General features: G+C 38.5%; 1 protein-coding gene across 1 annotated transcript; it reads left to right on the top strand.

Annotated features, from left to right (window-relative positions):
* Positions 1-13967: 13967 nt before the first annotated feature.
* LOC135269927 (melanoma-associated antigen B6B-like) lies at positions 13968-15317 on the top strand. Its single transcript, XM_064364571.1, has 2 exons — positions 13968-14417; positions 14541-15317. Exons 1-2 carry the CDS (start codon positions 13968-13970, stop codon positions 15315-15317), a joined length of 1227 nt encoding a protein of 408 aa, XP_064220641.1.
* Positions 15318-17641: the final 2324 nt, after the last annotated feature.

The raw sequence follows: 17641 nt of genomic DNA, 5'->3' as shown, positions 1-17641 counted from the left end.
TGGAACTTAAAGATGTAAATAAGTGATAAGAAACTATAATAAAGGAGTATAAGTATAATAAAGTATAAGAAAGGAGTGAGCAAGAGAGACGGTTCCAGATGAGAGCAGTCAAATGTAAATACTCTGAAACAACACAGTTGGAAGCATTGGGACATGGCAATTTTTTTGTAAAGGTAAATTTAAGTTAGGTGGGATGGTGGGCTAGATGAGGCCATGACAATTGTGAACAGGGGACCGACCCTCAGACTGTGTGTCTCAGAGATGAGAGACTAAAAACTGGAATGGAAAACTGCCCTTAACATATACTTTGGAATTACGGGTAAACCAGAGAGAATCTCCACCTGGGGCAGAAACGAAAAGTATCCTGTGCTCATTCACGTCCCACCACAGGTCAACACAGTGCATAAGTTAGGTGTTTTCTGCACATCATCTCCAAGGTGTTTCTGAAGAGTAGGGATGATACTTCCTTGAGATGTGATGTCCAGAAGCCATGGTGATGGCACTCTTCACTTGGCTGGGAGGGCCAAAGCCCACTCCATAAAAAAAAAAAAAAAAAAAAAAATAGGTTATCTTGAGTGTAATTGGCACTCTGCACTGGGCTGTGAGGGTCAGAGCCAACTCCATCAAAAAAAGTAGATTATCTTGAGTGTAATTGACTGAACTCTAGAGAGGGCCTGATTTTTGGTACGGAGGAAATAAATAAAAATAGAGGTGATTTGGATGGACAAAGACTTGGGAGGCAGTTTCTTTGTTCTTCATACAAATTTTAGGACTTTTGGGTTGTATTCAGCTGGAGGAGACTTGCCCACTCAAAATTAAATAGGGAAAATTAACAATTTTACTTGCCAAGCATTATTTTATTTTTTCCAAAAATGCTACATATTTTCTGAGATTTCAGTGATTTAAAACAATAAAACTTTATTGTGGTTTGTGTCGTTGTCTGGGGTAATAATAATCAGTAATGAATGTAATTCTTAAAAGACTACCTTTTCAGATGCCTTATAAACATTACATATATTCCAACAGTTCTACAAGATAGGGCTTATCGGGCTCATTTGCTCATGAAAAACTTGCAGTTTCCTCAAGTTCACCGACTCCTAAGAGGCAGAGCTGGGACTAGACCCCTGGTCTGAACTAGTTTAAAGCTCCCATTGTTCCACTCCACCCAGCCTGAGGCAGATCTTGTGTCTGTTTATTCAGTTTTCTCTTTATGATTCCAAAATGTATTTCAGGTGATAAAAATAATGACCCTGTAGCCTAAGTACTATAAGCAGTCCTAATGAAGAAAGGTTAATATGAGAATAAATCATGACTTGGGGACTGCATGTGGGCTTCATTTTCCTAGGATCCTGCTGCTTCTAGTCATAAGATTCCTTGAGAGCTGACTCTGACATGGGGCTGGCTTTTGTTTAGCTACAGCAATTTCTCCCATTACAGAACCCTTCCCCTGGGTCTACCTCAATGTGACCTCCTGTCCAAATATGGAACCTGACTGGCTGGACAGCTGCAGCTCTTCACTCCTTCTCCTTCTCTTCTAAAGAATGCCCGCCCCCACCATTGCCAAAGGAAATACTGTCCCTCCCGCAAAATCATCTTCCCTCTCCTGACAAACAGCATTCCAATTATCTGGTGGTCACTTCTATCATGCTGATCCTCTGTGATAACCACAGACCCTTGCAAAAGGAGACAGTTTTATAGAGAGTTAAATGTATGTACTCCCACGTGCATAGTCAATCTGAACACTGAAGTGTAGACCATGTGGGTGTCTCCACTACATTCTCAAAATATTTTCCAAATGTGTTTTACCATAGGAAGGGAACTAGTGGCTTTATTAAAAGAGGATAAGAGACCTGAGCTAGGAATTTCAGCATGCTCAGTACCTTCACAGTGGGATATCATGTATTGCCTCAGGACTCTGCAAAGAGTCCCTACAAGCAAGAAGGAACTGATAAATGTGGCCCCTTGACTTGGGACTCTTCAGCCTCCATAACTCTAAGACATAAACTTCCTATATGTATAAATTAGCCAGTTTCAAATATCCTGTGATTACAACAGAAAACAGACTAATACTGCCATCCTCTTGAGTTGGAGTTGAGGAAAGCCTGTGCAAATCGCTGTGTGGCAATATCTAAGAATGTATTGCTCAATCCCCTACCTCACCTTCCCAAGTTTTTCTAGGAAAGGAAAAATGGCTTATTGGCCGATGTGATATCCTTTAACAAAAAAAGATGAAAATAACTTAACATTCTTATGCTGCCTTTTATCTCAGTACTTCACCCAGAGGAAAATCTAGTTTTCTTTTTTCTTCTGACTAATGTTTTCTGTAAAAGTGTCCTGCACATTCAGTCGCATTGAGATTTGCAGGATTCTCAAGTTAACATTTTGATTTTCCACAAATTTTTGAAAGGAGCACATTCTCATCCTATGGATACTCTATAAATTATTTCAAAAGTCAGTGCAAAAAACTACTACTGAGTGAAGACGGTGAACATTTCTCTGCTGATATTTTCAGGGTCCTTGTGAAAATTTGACGTTATCCTGTGTTAGAAAGCGCTTATCACAGAGTAGGCTCTCAAACAAAAAACACAGAATTTCAAGGCAAATTTGGACTTCTTGGAAACTCCAGCAGGGATGCATAGGGCTGTTTTCATAATAAATTCCAATAGTTGTTCTTTTATTGAGCACCAACTGTGTAACAGTTTGTGGAAAAGACTACAAGTGCTCATCCACACAATGTCTTGCTCTCCTTCTTTGGCATATTGGTGACTATATTGCCCAATTTACTTGTGGTTAGAAAGGGTCAAGTGACTACCTCCACTACTGACATATGAGTAGAATCAACGTTTGTTAATTCCAGGCATAGGCATCTAAGAGCAAGTCTTCAATCTCCATGCTTTCTTCTTCCATTCTGTAGCAAACATGGAGATCCCATATTTAGCTGATGGAATCATAGGTTGGAAGCAACCTGGTTCCATGAGTCCCCTGACAGCCTGCCCTTATTGAGAAATAAATTTTTATTGAACTAAGCTGCTTATATTTCAGATTTGGTCCGTTGCATCCACAAGCAGTTATTTTATCTAATACATAGCTGCTATTTCTGTTGTTAGACATATTTAAATATTTTAATTATGAAGATAACTGTGCATAATTTTGTTTTATAATTTTTAATTTCTGTGAGTAGATAGCAAGTGTATCTATTTATGTGGTACATGAGATATTTTGGTACGGGCATGCGATGAGCAATAATGACATCAGGGTAAATGGGGTATCCATCCCTTACCTACTTACACTTTGTGTTATAAACAATCTAATTATATTCTTTTAGTTATTCTAAAATGAACAATTAAGGTACTATTGACCATAGTCGCCTTTTTGTGCTAGCAAATAATAGAACTTATTATTTTTAACTATATTTTTATCCATTAAGTATCCCAACCTCCCTCCCATTCGCCTTCCCATTCCCTTGTAAACATGCTTCTACTCTTTATCTCCATAAGTTCAATTGTTTTCACTTTAATTTTTTTATTTTTTTTAATCTTATTTTTATCTTTGAGATGGAGTCTTACTCTGTTGCCCAGGCTGGAGTGCAGTGGTGTAATCTTGGCTCACTGCAACCTCCACCTCCCGGGCTCAAGTGATTCTCCTATCTCAGCCTCCCGAGTAGCTGGGACTACAGGTGCATGCCACCACACCCAGCTAATTTTTTGTATTTTTAGTAGAGACAGAATTTCACCATGTTAGTCAGACTCATCCCGAACTCCTGACTTCAGGTGATCCTCCCTCCTTGGCCTTCCAAAATGTCAGGATTACAGGCATCAGCCACCATGCCTGGCCTGTTTTCAATTTTAGATCCCCCAAATAAGTGAGAACATGCCATGTTTCTCTTTCTGTGCCTGCTTTGTTTCACCTAACATAATGATCTCCAGTTCCATCCACGTGGTTGCAAATGACAGGATCTCATTCTTTCTGAATGTCTGAATAATTCTCCTTTGTGTATATGTAACACATTTTGATGAACACTTAGGTTGCTTCCTAATCTTAGCTATTGTAAACAGTGTTGCAACAAACATAGGAGTTTAGACACATCTTCAATATATTGATTTCCTTTCTTTGGGTATATACCCAGCAGTGGGATTGCTGGATCATATTGTACATTAATTTGACATTTTTTGAGGAACCTCCAAACTGTTCTCCACGCTGGTTGTATTAATTTACATTCCCACCAAGAGTGTACGAGCCTTCCCTTTTCTCCACATCCTCACCAGCATTTAATACCTGTCTTTTATATAGAAGCCATTTTAGCTGGGGTGAGATGATATCTCATTCTAGTTTTGATTTGCATTTCTCTGTTGATCAGTGATGCTGAGCACCTTCTCATATGCCTGCTTGCAATTAGCATGTCTTCCTTTGAGAAATGTCTATTCAAATCTTTTGCCCAGTTTTTAATGGGATTATTAGATTTTTTCCTACAGAGATGTTCAAGCTCCTTATATATTCTGGTTATTAATTGCTTGTCAGATGGGTAGTTTAAGAACATTTTCTCCAAATCTGTGGATTGTCTCTTCACCTTTGAATATTTAGTTTGCTGTGCAGAAGCTTTTCAACTTGATGTGATCATATTTTTTCTTTTTTCTTTTTTTGCTTTGGTTGCCTGTGATTGTGGGTTATTATGCAAGAAATTTTTGCCCAGACCAATGTCTGGAGAGTTTTCCCCATGTTTACTCTTAGTAGATTCATATTTGGAGGTCTTCAATTTAAGTCTTTCATCCATTTAGATTTGATTTTTGTACAGAATGAGAGATAGTGTTCTAGTTTCATTCTTTTGCACATAGATATCCAGTTTATCCACCACCATTTATTGAAAAGACATGAATTTTTAATGTCATTTTCTGCTCATTTTACCATCTATATCACTTCTTGATCAATTTTAATGCACTGATTTTCAAAATCTAATTATTTTTTATTGACAAATAATAATTGTGTCTATTTCTGGGGTACAATACGATGTTTTGATCTATGTATTCTCCATAGTGAACATATTCTCCTGTTTCTTTTGATGTCTGGCAAATAGATTGTATGCCAAGTATTGTGAATCTGGCCTTGCTCACATTTGTACAGCACAAATGTGCTATATATTTTTTTAATATATTCATATTCTTAAACTTTGTTCTACAATTCAGATAAGTTTGTTCAAAACGCTATGATCCTTGTAATTCCTTCTTTTAAAGTTTCTTAGGTACGACCAGAACATCATAAATCTAGGACTTATCTCACATCACTACAGAGATTAAACCCTTCTGAGTTTCTCTCTCTCTCTCTCTCTCTCTCTCTCTCTCCCTCTCTCTCTCATGTTCTGGATAAGACGTGATTTTACATTGGCTGGTGAGAACAGGAAGCCCCCTAGGTAGGCTGGAATTCTCTCTCTGTAAAACTCACTCCTCTCAGGTACTTTGTGCTATGAATTCTAGACATCAGGCCCTCCTCTCACAGACAGCATCATCTCCTCAACAACAGAAGATGGCCAGGTTTCAATAGAGCTACCCCTCCCTGCACTGCAGGCTCAATGTAGCAAGTTTGGGAAGTTATTGGCTCACCTTATTTCTTTTCAGTCTCATAGGAATCACTGTATTTTGTTACCTGATGTCCAATATTTTAAATACTGATTAGATAAGTTGTCATTTTTGTGTTTTTCTAACTTCTTTTAGGTATGTAGTTAAATCTATTCCCTGTTATTCCTGCTTTCCAGAAGTGTAAGTAGTATAACCTAAATTTAAAATCTAAATTATTATGGCATGTGAATGTCCCAAAACTGTCAACCAATCAACAGTTGAAGAACATTAAAGTAAAAACTTGAGTGCAAAGACTGTGAGCCACATGCACTCATACATACATACATACATGTAATATTTATGTATGTATGTGTGGGTACAGATATATTTGTATACACCTATTAACATATAAGTAGGAGAGTATAAAAGAGCAGTTTATACCTCACCATGACAGGACAGCACCAAGTTCAACGTAAAATCCTCCAGTCCCTGCATTCTCCCTGCAGTGCACAGATTTTCTTTCTGCACTGCATGGCTACTGCAGGGAAGTGTGAAGGGTGGAGGAGGCTGTGTGAGGAGTAACATCAGTGATTCAAGACTCACTCCTGTGCCTTCCTCAATGCCTCTTTCAGTAATAGGAATTTAAAACCAGGTATTGTGATTGCTCAAACCAGTTTATAATCTGGAATAACTGTTATAAAGGAACATCAGTAATGATCCTTTTCTGATCATGTAAATTTGTGATTAATTTTATTATTTATGCTTTCAAGATTTTCCAAAACAGATGAAACACATAGACTTTATGATTATAAAATACTATATAAAATATGATATAGATACCTGTATTAGTAAGAGTTCTCAAGAGAAACAGAACCAATGGTGGGGGGGGTGGGAGAGAGAGAGAGAAAAAGAGAGAGAGAAGGACAGATCTTGTATTTGGAGGTTGGGTATTTGAGGTTGATTAGGTCATGAGAGCAGAACCTTCATGATTGGAATTGGTGCTCCTACAAAAGCAATCCCAGAGAGCTCCTTTGTCCCTTCTTGTGCTACTTATGAAGTGGTACAGTATACTTTGAATGTGGACATGGATTAGTTGCAAACATATTGCAAACTCTAGGGCAACCACTGAAAGAACTGAGAAGGCAACAAAAATGTGGAAGATAAAAAAAAAAAGAATAAAAAACACCCAATGGCCACAAATTTAAAATGGAACAAATATGTAGATATTAATGCAACTATACCAATAATAACTTTTAAAGACAATAATTTAAATACACCAATAAAAAGAAATCAGAAATCATGAGAGGAGATTAAAAAAAACACACAAACTTTATGTCGTCCACAAGAAATCCATCTTAAACATAAGGTGGATTTATAAACATAAAGACGCATATAGATTGAAAGTAAAGAAATTGGAAAAAGATATATGATTCTACCACAAATGTAAAGAAAGCTAGAGTAGCCATGTTTATTTCAATCAAAGCAGAATTCAGGTCAAGGAAAATCATGAGGTATAAAGCGGGGCATTTCATAATGATAAAGGGGTCAATTCTCCAAGAATATGTACCAGTCCATATTGTGTATACACCAAAAAGGATGGTGTTAAAATGAGTCACATAAGGCAAATACTGATGAGACAAATCCACTCTTAAAGTTGAAGACTTCAACACAGCTCTATCAGTAATTGACAGATACAGCAGGCAGAAAATCAGTAAGAGTACAGTCAAACTCAACAGTAGTATCAATTAACCAGATCTAAATGACTCGTATAGAATACTCAATAAAATGATAAAATACACCTTTTCAAGCTCACACACACCAAGACAGAACACATTCTGTCCCATAAAAAAACACCATCAAATTTAAAAGGATGGAAAGCATACAAAGTATGCTCTAAGGTCACAAATGAATTTAACTAGAAATTGAAAACAGAATGATAGCTGGAAAATCCCCAAATACATGTAGATTAAACAACATGCTTCTAAATAACACATGGGTCAAAGAAGTCACGTCATGAGAAATTTTAAAAACACAACTTATCAAAATGTGTAGGGTGTGCAAAAGTAGAACTTTGAGGGAAATTTATATCATTGGCTGCATATACTAGAAAAAGGAATATCTAATATAATAATCCAACCTTCCACCTTAGAAAACTAGAAAAAAAGAGTGAATTAAATCCTAATTAATAAAATAAAAAATAAATACTGGAGTAGAAATCAATAAAACTGAACACATCAGTAGAGAAATTCAGCTAAACTAAAAGGCAGTAAGTACTTTGGTAAGATTAATAAAATTAACAAACCTCAAGTCACACTAAGAAAAGAAGAGAGAAGACACAAATTGCTAATGTCAAAAATGAAAGAATGGCCATCCCTAGTTATCCTATTGGCATTAAACAGATAGTAAAGGAATATTATGCACAATTGTGTACCCAACAACTTGGTAACCTAGATGACATAGACCAATTCCTTGAAAGATACAATCTACCAAAACTCACACAAGGACACAGAGATCATCTTAATAGGCCTATATCTATTAAAGAAACTGAATCAATGATAACCTTCCAAAAGAGTAAACAACAGTCACAAATGGGCTCACTGGTGAATTCTGTCAAATTCTTAGGAAGAAGTGATATCAATTCCCTACAAACAAGCACAAAGATGAAAAGATGCTTAACATCATGTATCATTAGGGAATCGCAAATTAAAACAACACTCAGATATCACTACACATGTAGTAGAGTGGATGAAATCCAAACACTGACATGCCCACATACTGGAGAGGATGTGAGGCAGTAGGATCTCTGATTCAGTAATGATGGGAGTACAAAAATGGTACAGCCTCATTGGAAGACAGTTTGTCAATATCTTAATCAATGTCTTACAAAATTAAATATACTCTCATCATATGATCAATTGCACTCCTTGCTATTTAGCCAAATGGGTTGGACACTGATGTTTACACAAAAACCTGCATACAAATGTTCAAAGCAGCTTTATTCGTAATTTTCAAAACTTAGCAGAAACCAACAAGAATAAAGTGTCGCAATGAAATATTCTTTAGTAATAAAAAATGTGCTATTAAGCTATCAAAAGACATATAGGAGGCCTAAATACATATTGCTAAGTGAAAGTAGCCTATTTAAAAGGCTACATGCTATATGATTCTAACTTTATGATATTCTGGAAAAGGCAAAATTGTGGAGACAGTTTAAAAAAGGGGGTTCCGTGGGATGGGAGAATAACTGGAGCACAGTGCATTTTTTCTAGTATAGTGAAACTGTTCTGTGTGATACTGTTATAGTGTGTACATGTCATATGTTTTTAAAAACACATAGGATATATGACAGAAAAATTAAACCTTAATATAAACTGTTGACTTTAGTTAATAAAAATGTATCAATATTGGGTCATCAATTTTAAGAAATATACCACAGTAATGTATGATGTCAATTATACAAGAAACTGTGTGTGAAGTTATGAGTGGGTATATGAGAATTCTTTGTACTTGCTACCGAATTTTGCTGTAAACTTGGAAACTGCTCTAAAAAATAAAGTACATCAATTAAAAATCCCCGCCTCATGTTATATATTTAGAGTCATTTGTTTTCCTGGAACAATCCATGAATATTAGCCGTTTGCCAAATATTTTTATTGACTTTCCAATCTGAAACTTTCACCCCCTTAAAAAAAAAAAGTAGCCATTTTGTTACTAGTAGTTAACTTTGTTCAAGTGTCTTCTATCATTAATATATAACACAACACAACACACCATGGATCTTTAAACCTCCTTTAAATAATTCTCTGCTTCTGTCCTATATAATTTTTACACTCAGAGTTTGGTATGCATAAACAAGCACACACAAAATATATACCTATATTTATATTTATATATTCAAAATATTATACAGCATTAAGAGATATATGTTCAATTGTAGAAAAATTGAGCTCTACACATAAAGTTCCATTAGCATAGTTGTTGAAAAGTAGCCCAAGCGGTACTTACAGGGATATTTATTGCATTAAATAGATTTACCATAAAAATGTTTGAAACATCCAAACAATTCAAAAAGCTAGAGAATGAATAGCATATTAAACACAAAGAAGAAGAAGGTAGAATATAATTAAGATAAATGCAAAAGTGATAAATTAGAAAATGGTCAAACCAACTAGTAAAACCCAGTTCTTTAAAGGATTTACATAACAAGGTGTATGAGTATTATCAATTACAAATGAAGGAAGCAGAAGTAAATGATAGTAGATAAGTATAATTCTACAAAACTTAGGTGTAGAAAAGATTTAATGCTAATAGGAAACACTGCAAGTATTATCTGTATCTCAAGGTAACAAATGATGGACAAAGAGAATGTTTTACCTCAAGAATTTCAGGTAATAAACTCAAAAGAATTTTAGAGTTTGAGAATTACCATCTTGCAGCCCATAATAGATTAATGGGTGAAAGTGATGGCTGCCAACATCATCACAAAGGAAACAATAGAAATTATCTATCTCTTAATGAAACTGTACCATGTCACCTCTGGAGTATACTTGCCAATAAACTTTAATATGAACAATATTGTACTTACAAAAATTGAAGGTTGTTAATGACAAATGTTAGCTAATTGAGTTCATTATTCTCTGTACTACTGCATATGTTTGAGAATTTCCATAATAACAGGATTTTACTATGAATATCATGCTTTTAAATATGAAAACTTATGTAAAATAGAACAATTTTTAGCAAAATGGAAATGACTAAAATGACCCATAAAAAAAAACAGAACTCTTTGATTGTATAGTAAAACTGAAACTATAATCCAAACCCAAAGTACCATCAAAGTGTTTTGGGACCAGCCAGGTTTAGAGACCAATTACACCAAATAGTGACAAAGAAACTGATCATCACCTCATATCAAGTCTTCTAAACAACACGAAAAGATTGGGAGAATTACTCCATCATTTTACCAGACTTGTATTCTTTGATACAAAAACAAGATGAAGATATTCCAAGAAAATAACATTTGAGACAAGTTCACTAAGAGAAGACAAAATATTCTCAATAAATTCATAGTACATCCAATATAGGCATATCCAATATAGCAGTGAATTAATGAATAAATGGCCTGCATCCAAGAATTGCAAAGATGATATCACATTAGAAATACCATCAGAAGGAAATCACTACGTTACCAAAAATGGTGAAAAAACATGTGATCATGTGCAGGGGTGAAGAAAGGGCCAAAACAAAAACAAACAAACAAACAAAAAACACTCAACCCCAGTGCACGACAGCAACTTTTAGCAAACTTACATCAGGAGAGAATTTCCATCCTGTAAAATCTATAATTGATATTTTAAATGTGAAACATTACAAACATTCCAAAAAGAGTGCAGAAGAATACACACATGTATAGTATAAACCCTATTGCTGACAATTGGATGAAAATACATCTATAGTCCACAACTATAAAAATAATAGTGAGTAAATTAGAGGTAACAACAACAAAAGGAGATAATTGTGAAAACAATAAATTCTCCTGATTTAAAAAAGAAAACAACATAATTGGTGCAAAAATTATTTAAATGTCTAAGGAAATTACAAAAATGTGTGTACAAAAGATCACTATAGGTAAGTAAGGAGTATAGTCACACAAAAACCAGTAACTAATTATATCATGTAATGTGAAATATACCTTTCACAACAGCAACAATAACCAAAATACATCTAATAAAAAATCCAATAGAAATGTACATGTTCATTAAGGAGACAGCCATAAAAATTTTCTGAAAGACTTAGGAAAAGGAAGTCTCCAATAAAGGAGTATACTATATATATTTACTGTGGAGAGGATATTGTAAAGATGTTGATTCTCCTTTAATTTTATACAGATTCATTGCCTCAAACCCAGGCTGTTCTTTCTCATGACCAAACTGAACCCTGGAAAAGTTAAAGGAAGAATTAAAAAAAAAATAAACAACATTAACAATAGCAAAACAACAAAAATGAGACCCCCTGAGAAACAGTAATTTTGTATTGAACAAGAACTGGTGTGTAGGCAGGTAGGGGCATGTGGTGAACTAGTGACAGGTATGAACTCTACAATAGAGGGAGACAACAGAATTGGCTAGAGGAAAAGTTTTTAAAAATTGGTCTTTGCCTCCTTCGTTGTGCCATGGTTCAATGCATTTTTTTTTCCTGCTTCACTAAAGGAAATTCAGTGAGGAACTCAGACCCCATGTGCCAGTTCCATGGGGTAATACTGGGACAGCAAAAACATTTGGATAGGCTGAAGAAGTATGAACCCAGACAATGTGCTAATAGTACGTAAAACCTCTTTAGTGAAAGAGGACTGGCCCTTAAATTCATACTATTTTAATATAATATAAAGAATGGACTAAATGAGAATACCAAATATTGCAGTGAGTCATGAATGTAATATTTGGTATTCTAGTTTAGTCCATTCTTTATATCATATTAAAGATATATTTGTACCACCTGATAGTAGTACAAATTCATTCATGAAAATGTTGAATACAGACACTGATGTTAGCCAAGAAAGAGATCCCAGACATAGCTGCCAGGCTAAGAAGTCCCCTCACTTTCTCCTTAGGAATTGTACAGGACATAGTCAGAGGAAGGGGATGGATTCATATGAGAAAATGGAGAAAATCAAGACCCTGCCAGCAGTCAATGTGAGGACCCTGAGTGAGGAGTGAGGGGCTCCACAGCTCAGAAGAGACAAGAGTGGCCCCAGAATCTCCCTTCTTCCTCAATCTTGCTTCACAACTTAATAGCAGCAGCCAGGTCTAGGATGTCCCAGGCAGTAGTGGTCAGGTGAGGTATAACTGAATTACACATGAGGAATCTCAGGAAGTTGAAGTCTAGTGTGAGAGGGTGTCCTCAAGTCAGTAGAGGGTACATGGCAAGAATGAAGCCAAAACACTCGGTGAGCGCTGAGGGCAAACTCCATTCCGGAAGAGGGGCTGCCACAGAGCCCCTCCCCTACTGTCAGTCTTGGAAGGTCCCTGCATGGGTTCCGGTCTTGGGCTCTACCTTACTTCCTACTCTGGACTCTAGGGAATGAGATCCTTGATCTCTGGTTGACTGATTTAGCTCAACAGACAGAGAAGTCCAAGGGTCCACAAAGAGCCCCTAAAAAAACTTTATGTGAGTTCTGTGGAATCTGCCGTGCCCACAAAACACCGTACTGGGGAGAGTGACAGAGCCCTGCCCCTGCTGTTATGCCGGGAATGCCAGGTGGGGGTGACCGGAAGTGGTTCCCGCTGACTTCCGCCTAGAAAGGGGGTTGGGCCCGAAGCCTTCATCTGTGAAGTGCTGTGTCTCCTCAGCGGCGTTCCAGATCTTCTCAGCTGTTTTAGTGGGTATCCTGACCTAAAACTGGGGCTAAATGCCCCGACAACCGCAACACCTTTTCCCCTAAAAAAAAAACCGCAGCTCCACAAAGCTCTGTCCCATCCCGCCCCTGAGCCGGTCCCTGAGGGGTCCGCAAGCATGGCCGCTAGGCCCAAAGGGCATTCGCTTTTTCCGTTGGGTTGAAGAGCATGAAGGCCTCGGTCCAAGGCTGGTGGACTCAGGTCAGGAGGGAGAGAAATCTCAGGCTCTCCATAGTTAAAAGAGAATCCTCCTTAAGATTGAGGGGACTCCATGTCCCAGAACGGGGTGACACCGAACTCTGCTGCTGACGTCAGTCTGGGGTCCCGGCAGGTCTCTAGAGACTGAAGTGCATTCTCACTTTGTTCCCGTGAGCGTCAGAGAAGTAGGGCCCTGGTTGTAAGGAGATGGCAGCAGGTCAGCGAGGGTGATTTCCAGGTTGCGGGAAGCGTCAGGGTGAGGAGTCTGATTACTGTGGGGATAATTCTCACTAAAACAGCAAGAGCACTCAAATGTCTTCAGTGCTGTCAGCCCTAGGTGGTCTGAGTGACCCCAGAATGAAGTGTTGGGCAGAAGAGCTTCTTTATTTCCTCCTCATTAGTATTGTACAAATTTCTAGCGTCAATTTCAGAGCTGCAGAAGGGAATGGGCCTCTGGTCTTGCCAACAATGTTTATGATGATCCTGAATATAAATAGAGAGGATCGGACTCCTGAACAGAGGGGCCCCCACTGCCAGCCCCTGCTGTCACCTCAGTAAGCCCCAAAATAGGCTGTCATGCTACAGTCTAATACTCACTCTAGCTTCCTCCTGAGTTCGAACTACACAAAGTGACCAGGAGAACAGGAGTCCTGTGATATCCTAGGGAAGTTCTTTTGCAGAAACCTGCAGAAGGGGCCCTGGTTAAAGTCAAGATGGTTGCTCTCTGGTGAAGGTGTTGATGTGATGTCACTCTCTCCTGTCCAGGTGCCAACCTTTTCAGCCTTCTCACCCATACTCCTACCCGCTGTCACCAGCCATAGCCATCATGCCTCGGGGTCAGAAGAGTAAGCTCCGTACCCGTGAGAAACGCCAAGAGACCCATGGTCAGCCGCAGAGTCTTCCGGGTCCTCAGGCCACTGTAGAGAAGCAAAAAGAGCCCCGCTCTTCCACTATTTCTTCTCCTGATTATCGGGGTGCTCATACTAAGTCTTCTGATGCCCCCGTTCCTCAGGAGTCTCAGGGAGCTTCACCCACTGGCTCTCTTGATGCAAGTGTTTCATGCTCAAAATCTGATGTGGCTGCCAAGGGTCAAGATGAGATAAATGCAAGCACCTCCCCTAATGCCTCCGTTCCTCAGGGGTCTCAGGGAGTTTCACCCACTGAATCTCCTGATGCACGCGTTTCACGCTCAAAATCTGATGTGGCTGCCAAGGGTCAAGATGAGAAAAATACAAGCACCTCCCCTAATGCCTCCGTTCCTCAGGGGTCTCAGGGAGTTTCACCCACTGAATCTCCTGATGCACGCATTTCACGCTCAAAATCTGATGTGGCTGCCAAGGGTCGAGATGTGAAAAATACAAGCACCTCCCCTAATGCCTCCGTTCCTCAGGGGTCTCAGGGAGTTTCACCCACTGGCTCTCCTGATGCAGGTGCTTCATGCTCAAAATCTGATGTGACTGCCAAGGGTGAAGATGAGGAGAGCGCATTCGCCTCCCAGAGAGCCATGTACTTCAAGGGCATAGGTGGAGAGCCTATACACAAGAAGTCGTGGGAGTTGGTGCAATTCCTGCAGGAGAAGTTTGAGAAGAATGAGTCTATTTTGAAGGCAGACATGCTGAAGCTTGTCGGCAGAAAGTACAAGGAAAGCCTCTCTGAGATCCTCGAGAAAACCTCCGATCATTTGGCGGTGGCCTTTGGCGTTGAATTGAAAGAAATAGATTCCAGCGGTGAATCCTACACCCTTGTCAGCAAGCTGGGCCTCTCCAGTGAAGGAATTCTGAATAGTCATAATGGGCTGGCGAAGTCGGGTATCCTGATGTCGACCCTGGGTTTGATCTTCATGAAAGGCAACCATGCCACTGAAGAGGAAGTCTGGAAGTTTCTGACCTTCCTGGGGATCTCCTCTAGGATGACACACCCACTCTATGGGGATCCTCAGAAGATCCTTACTGAAGATTTGGTGCAAGCAAAGTACCTGGAGTACCGGCAGGTGCGCAACAGTAATCCTCCACGCTATGAATTCCTGTGGGGTCCACGAGCCCAGTTTGAAACCAGCAAGATGAGACTCCTGCGTGTTTTCGCCAAGCTCAATAACACCGTCCCCGGGTTCTTCCCACATCTGTATGAACAGGCTTTGGAAGATGAGGTACAGAAAGCATTGAGAGTGAATTTTTAAGGCAGGGCTGGCACTGTTTCCTTGACCAGGGCACCTTACGGGGCCACATCCTACAGATCCTCCTGAAGTAGAATTTTTGCTTGATGTTAGAGGAGAGTAGTGAGCCTTCTAAGTAGTGCAGTATAGTAGAGGCTGGAGGGAACAGGACGTGTTTCTTTTGTCCTGTTACACATGAGTAATTTGTAGATTTATGTTTTGCTTTCTTTGTCAGTTTTCAAGATTGTTCCTGTTAAGTGAAGGTTTATATTGCTTCAGATTATAAATGTGTCAATAACTTAGCTTTCACATTCATTGTGGTTTAACCAGTTTGAAAGTTATGGTTGTGGCATTAATAAATCAAATCTTACAGCATTCATATTTTTGTTATAATTCAGAACTAGATAAAATGGTAATAGACAAGGGATTTTCATATCAATCTTAATGAACTCCATAGGAAAATAGTTGACATCCTAATATGATTAGAAAGAAAAATAAAAAGGAAATGTAAATGTTCCTTAATTCTTGGTTTGCCTTATTTTTTTTTTCCTATTTATTTTAGTTTAAATAAAGGATACCTGGATTTATTCAGGTTCTTAAAGACTGCTGTTAGTGTGTTTTGTTCTAGTGCACTGCATATTCTATGTTATTGAGTATATCAAAAAGTCTCTCTGGTTGGAGGGTGGTATTTTCTGTGTTTAAAATAATTATATGAAGTGCAGCGATCAATATAAGCCTGAATGAGTTCAGTAAAACCCTTTTTGAAATGAGGCTGCTAAATTCAAAGAACTTCCATAGGCTTAAATTGTCTCAAATATTTTCAACATGTGGTAATTTTGTTTCTGAATATATCGTTAGGAAAATTAAAAATTAATAATATTATGTAAAAACACATTATGGCAACTGTCGTTTATTAGATACTCAGTATTTCCTACTTAGTAAGCCATATTTCTTATAGACAATACTTATACCCCAAAATTCCAACAAGATAGGGTTTACCAGATTAACTTCAGAAATGACTAAGTGGCCAATTTCTAAAAGTTCACAGGCTTCTAATTTACAGAGCTGGAATTAGGTCTCCGGTCTGGATTAAACTAGAGCCCACATTTTTACAGTCCTCTCAGCCTGAGCCAGATGTTGTGTCTGTCAATTCATTTTTCCTTTCACTGCCCAAAATGTTTATCAGAGCATTAAAAAGACACAGTAAACAAAGCACTTCTTTGGAATACACAAACAGGGTAATAATAATGCTGAATACATGAGTAGTATGAGGAAAAAATAATCTTCAGTGACAATATGATTATCTTCATATGCAACATCAGATAACCTGATAAGATCAGGAGCTCCCAAAATCATCCTGCTCTGCCCTTTCCCCATAGAAATTAAATCTACTCAAACCAAGATACCTAATATGCTAAGTCTGGTTGGTGAAACAGAGGAATAGATAAGTGTGTTTTTTTTACTGACAGCCCGCTACATGTGCTGGGCCTCCTACCTTGTGGTACAGCTTCCCTATTTCATACAAAACCTGGGACAGGGAGCCATTGTCTGCAAGGTTTGCAGTAGAGAATCTGCTCAATTGTTTGCAAGTCTGTGATATTTCCCAGCAGTCTTAAAGCTAAAGGAGGCAAGATAAGAACCCCGATGGATGAGGATTCTGGAGACCAATGCCTCAGAATATAGGGGTCACTGAAAGACCAGGCCCTGCCTATTCTCAGATCTGGAAGGCCCAAGCTATAGCTGTAAGCTAAAATTTCTCTATTCAAGTTTCTCAGGTACTTAAGAATCCTGGTCTAAGGGTGGTGTGCTCTGGTTAGTAGGAAGAGGATATCAGACTCTGAAAACTCTCAAGATGAGGACTCTGAATGAGAAATGAGTAATGATCCACCCAGAACAATAGGGGTTCTTAGAACTATATCCTTCTTTCTGCCTTCAGTGGCCCTGGGCACAGATATCTGGTTGAGGTTCCCCCTCACTTTCTCTAGGTCTTCTACTGATGCCTCAGAGAGATAAAGGCTTTGATCTTATGGCAGTAGCTCTGATTCTGTCCATGAAGGAGATCCTAATAAGCCTGGATTGTATTTAAGGTGAGGACACTGGGGTAGCCACAAAGTAGCACCCTGACTTCCCCCTCTCATTTCTCAGGAAAGGGCAAGCTTTGGCTTGAGGCTGACAGACTCAGATTAGTAGAGGAGGGAGTTCCACATGCCCTAATCAATGTTAGAAAGCTGAGTGAGAACTGAGGGAGCCACTGACTCCAAAACAGTGGAAAAGGATTCTGACCCTGCCATTAATCCGCAAGAGATCCTCAATCATTGTAGCGAGATGTAGCTGTTCCTAACTTCCAT

This window comes from Aotus nancymaae, unplaced genomic scaffold, assembly GCF_030222135.1.
Source record: "Aotus nancymaae isolate 86718 unplaced genomic scaffold, 86718_ANA_hifiasm-v0.15.2.pri h1tg000058l, whole genome shotgun sequence".
In the NCBI taxonomy this organism is placed as follows: domain Eukaryota; kingdom Metazoa; phylum Chordata; class Mammalia; order Primates; family Aotidae; genus Aotus; species Aotus nancymaae.
This window is presented reverse-complemented; position numbering and strand designations above follow the sequence as displayed.

Excerpts from the sequence above, each read along its gene's own strand:
- LOC135269927 (XM_064364571.1), top strand. The coding sequence starts at position 13,968 with ATGCCTCGGGGTCAGAAGAGTAAGCTCCGTACCCGTGAGAAACGCCAA. Across the intron at positions 14,418-14,540 it reads TTCCTCAGGGGTCTCAGGGA|GGAGTTTCACCCACTGGCTC; the intron begins GTTTCACCCACT and ends CAGGGGTCTCAG.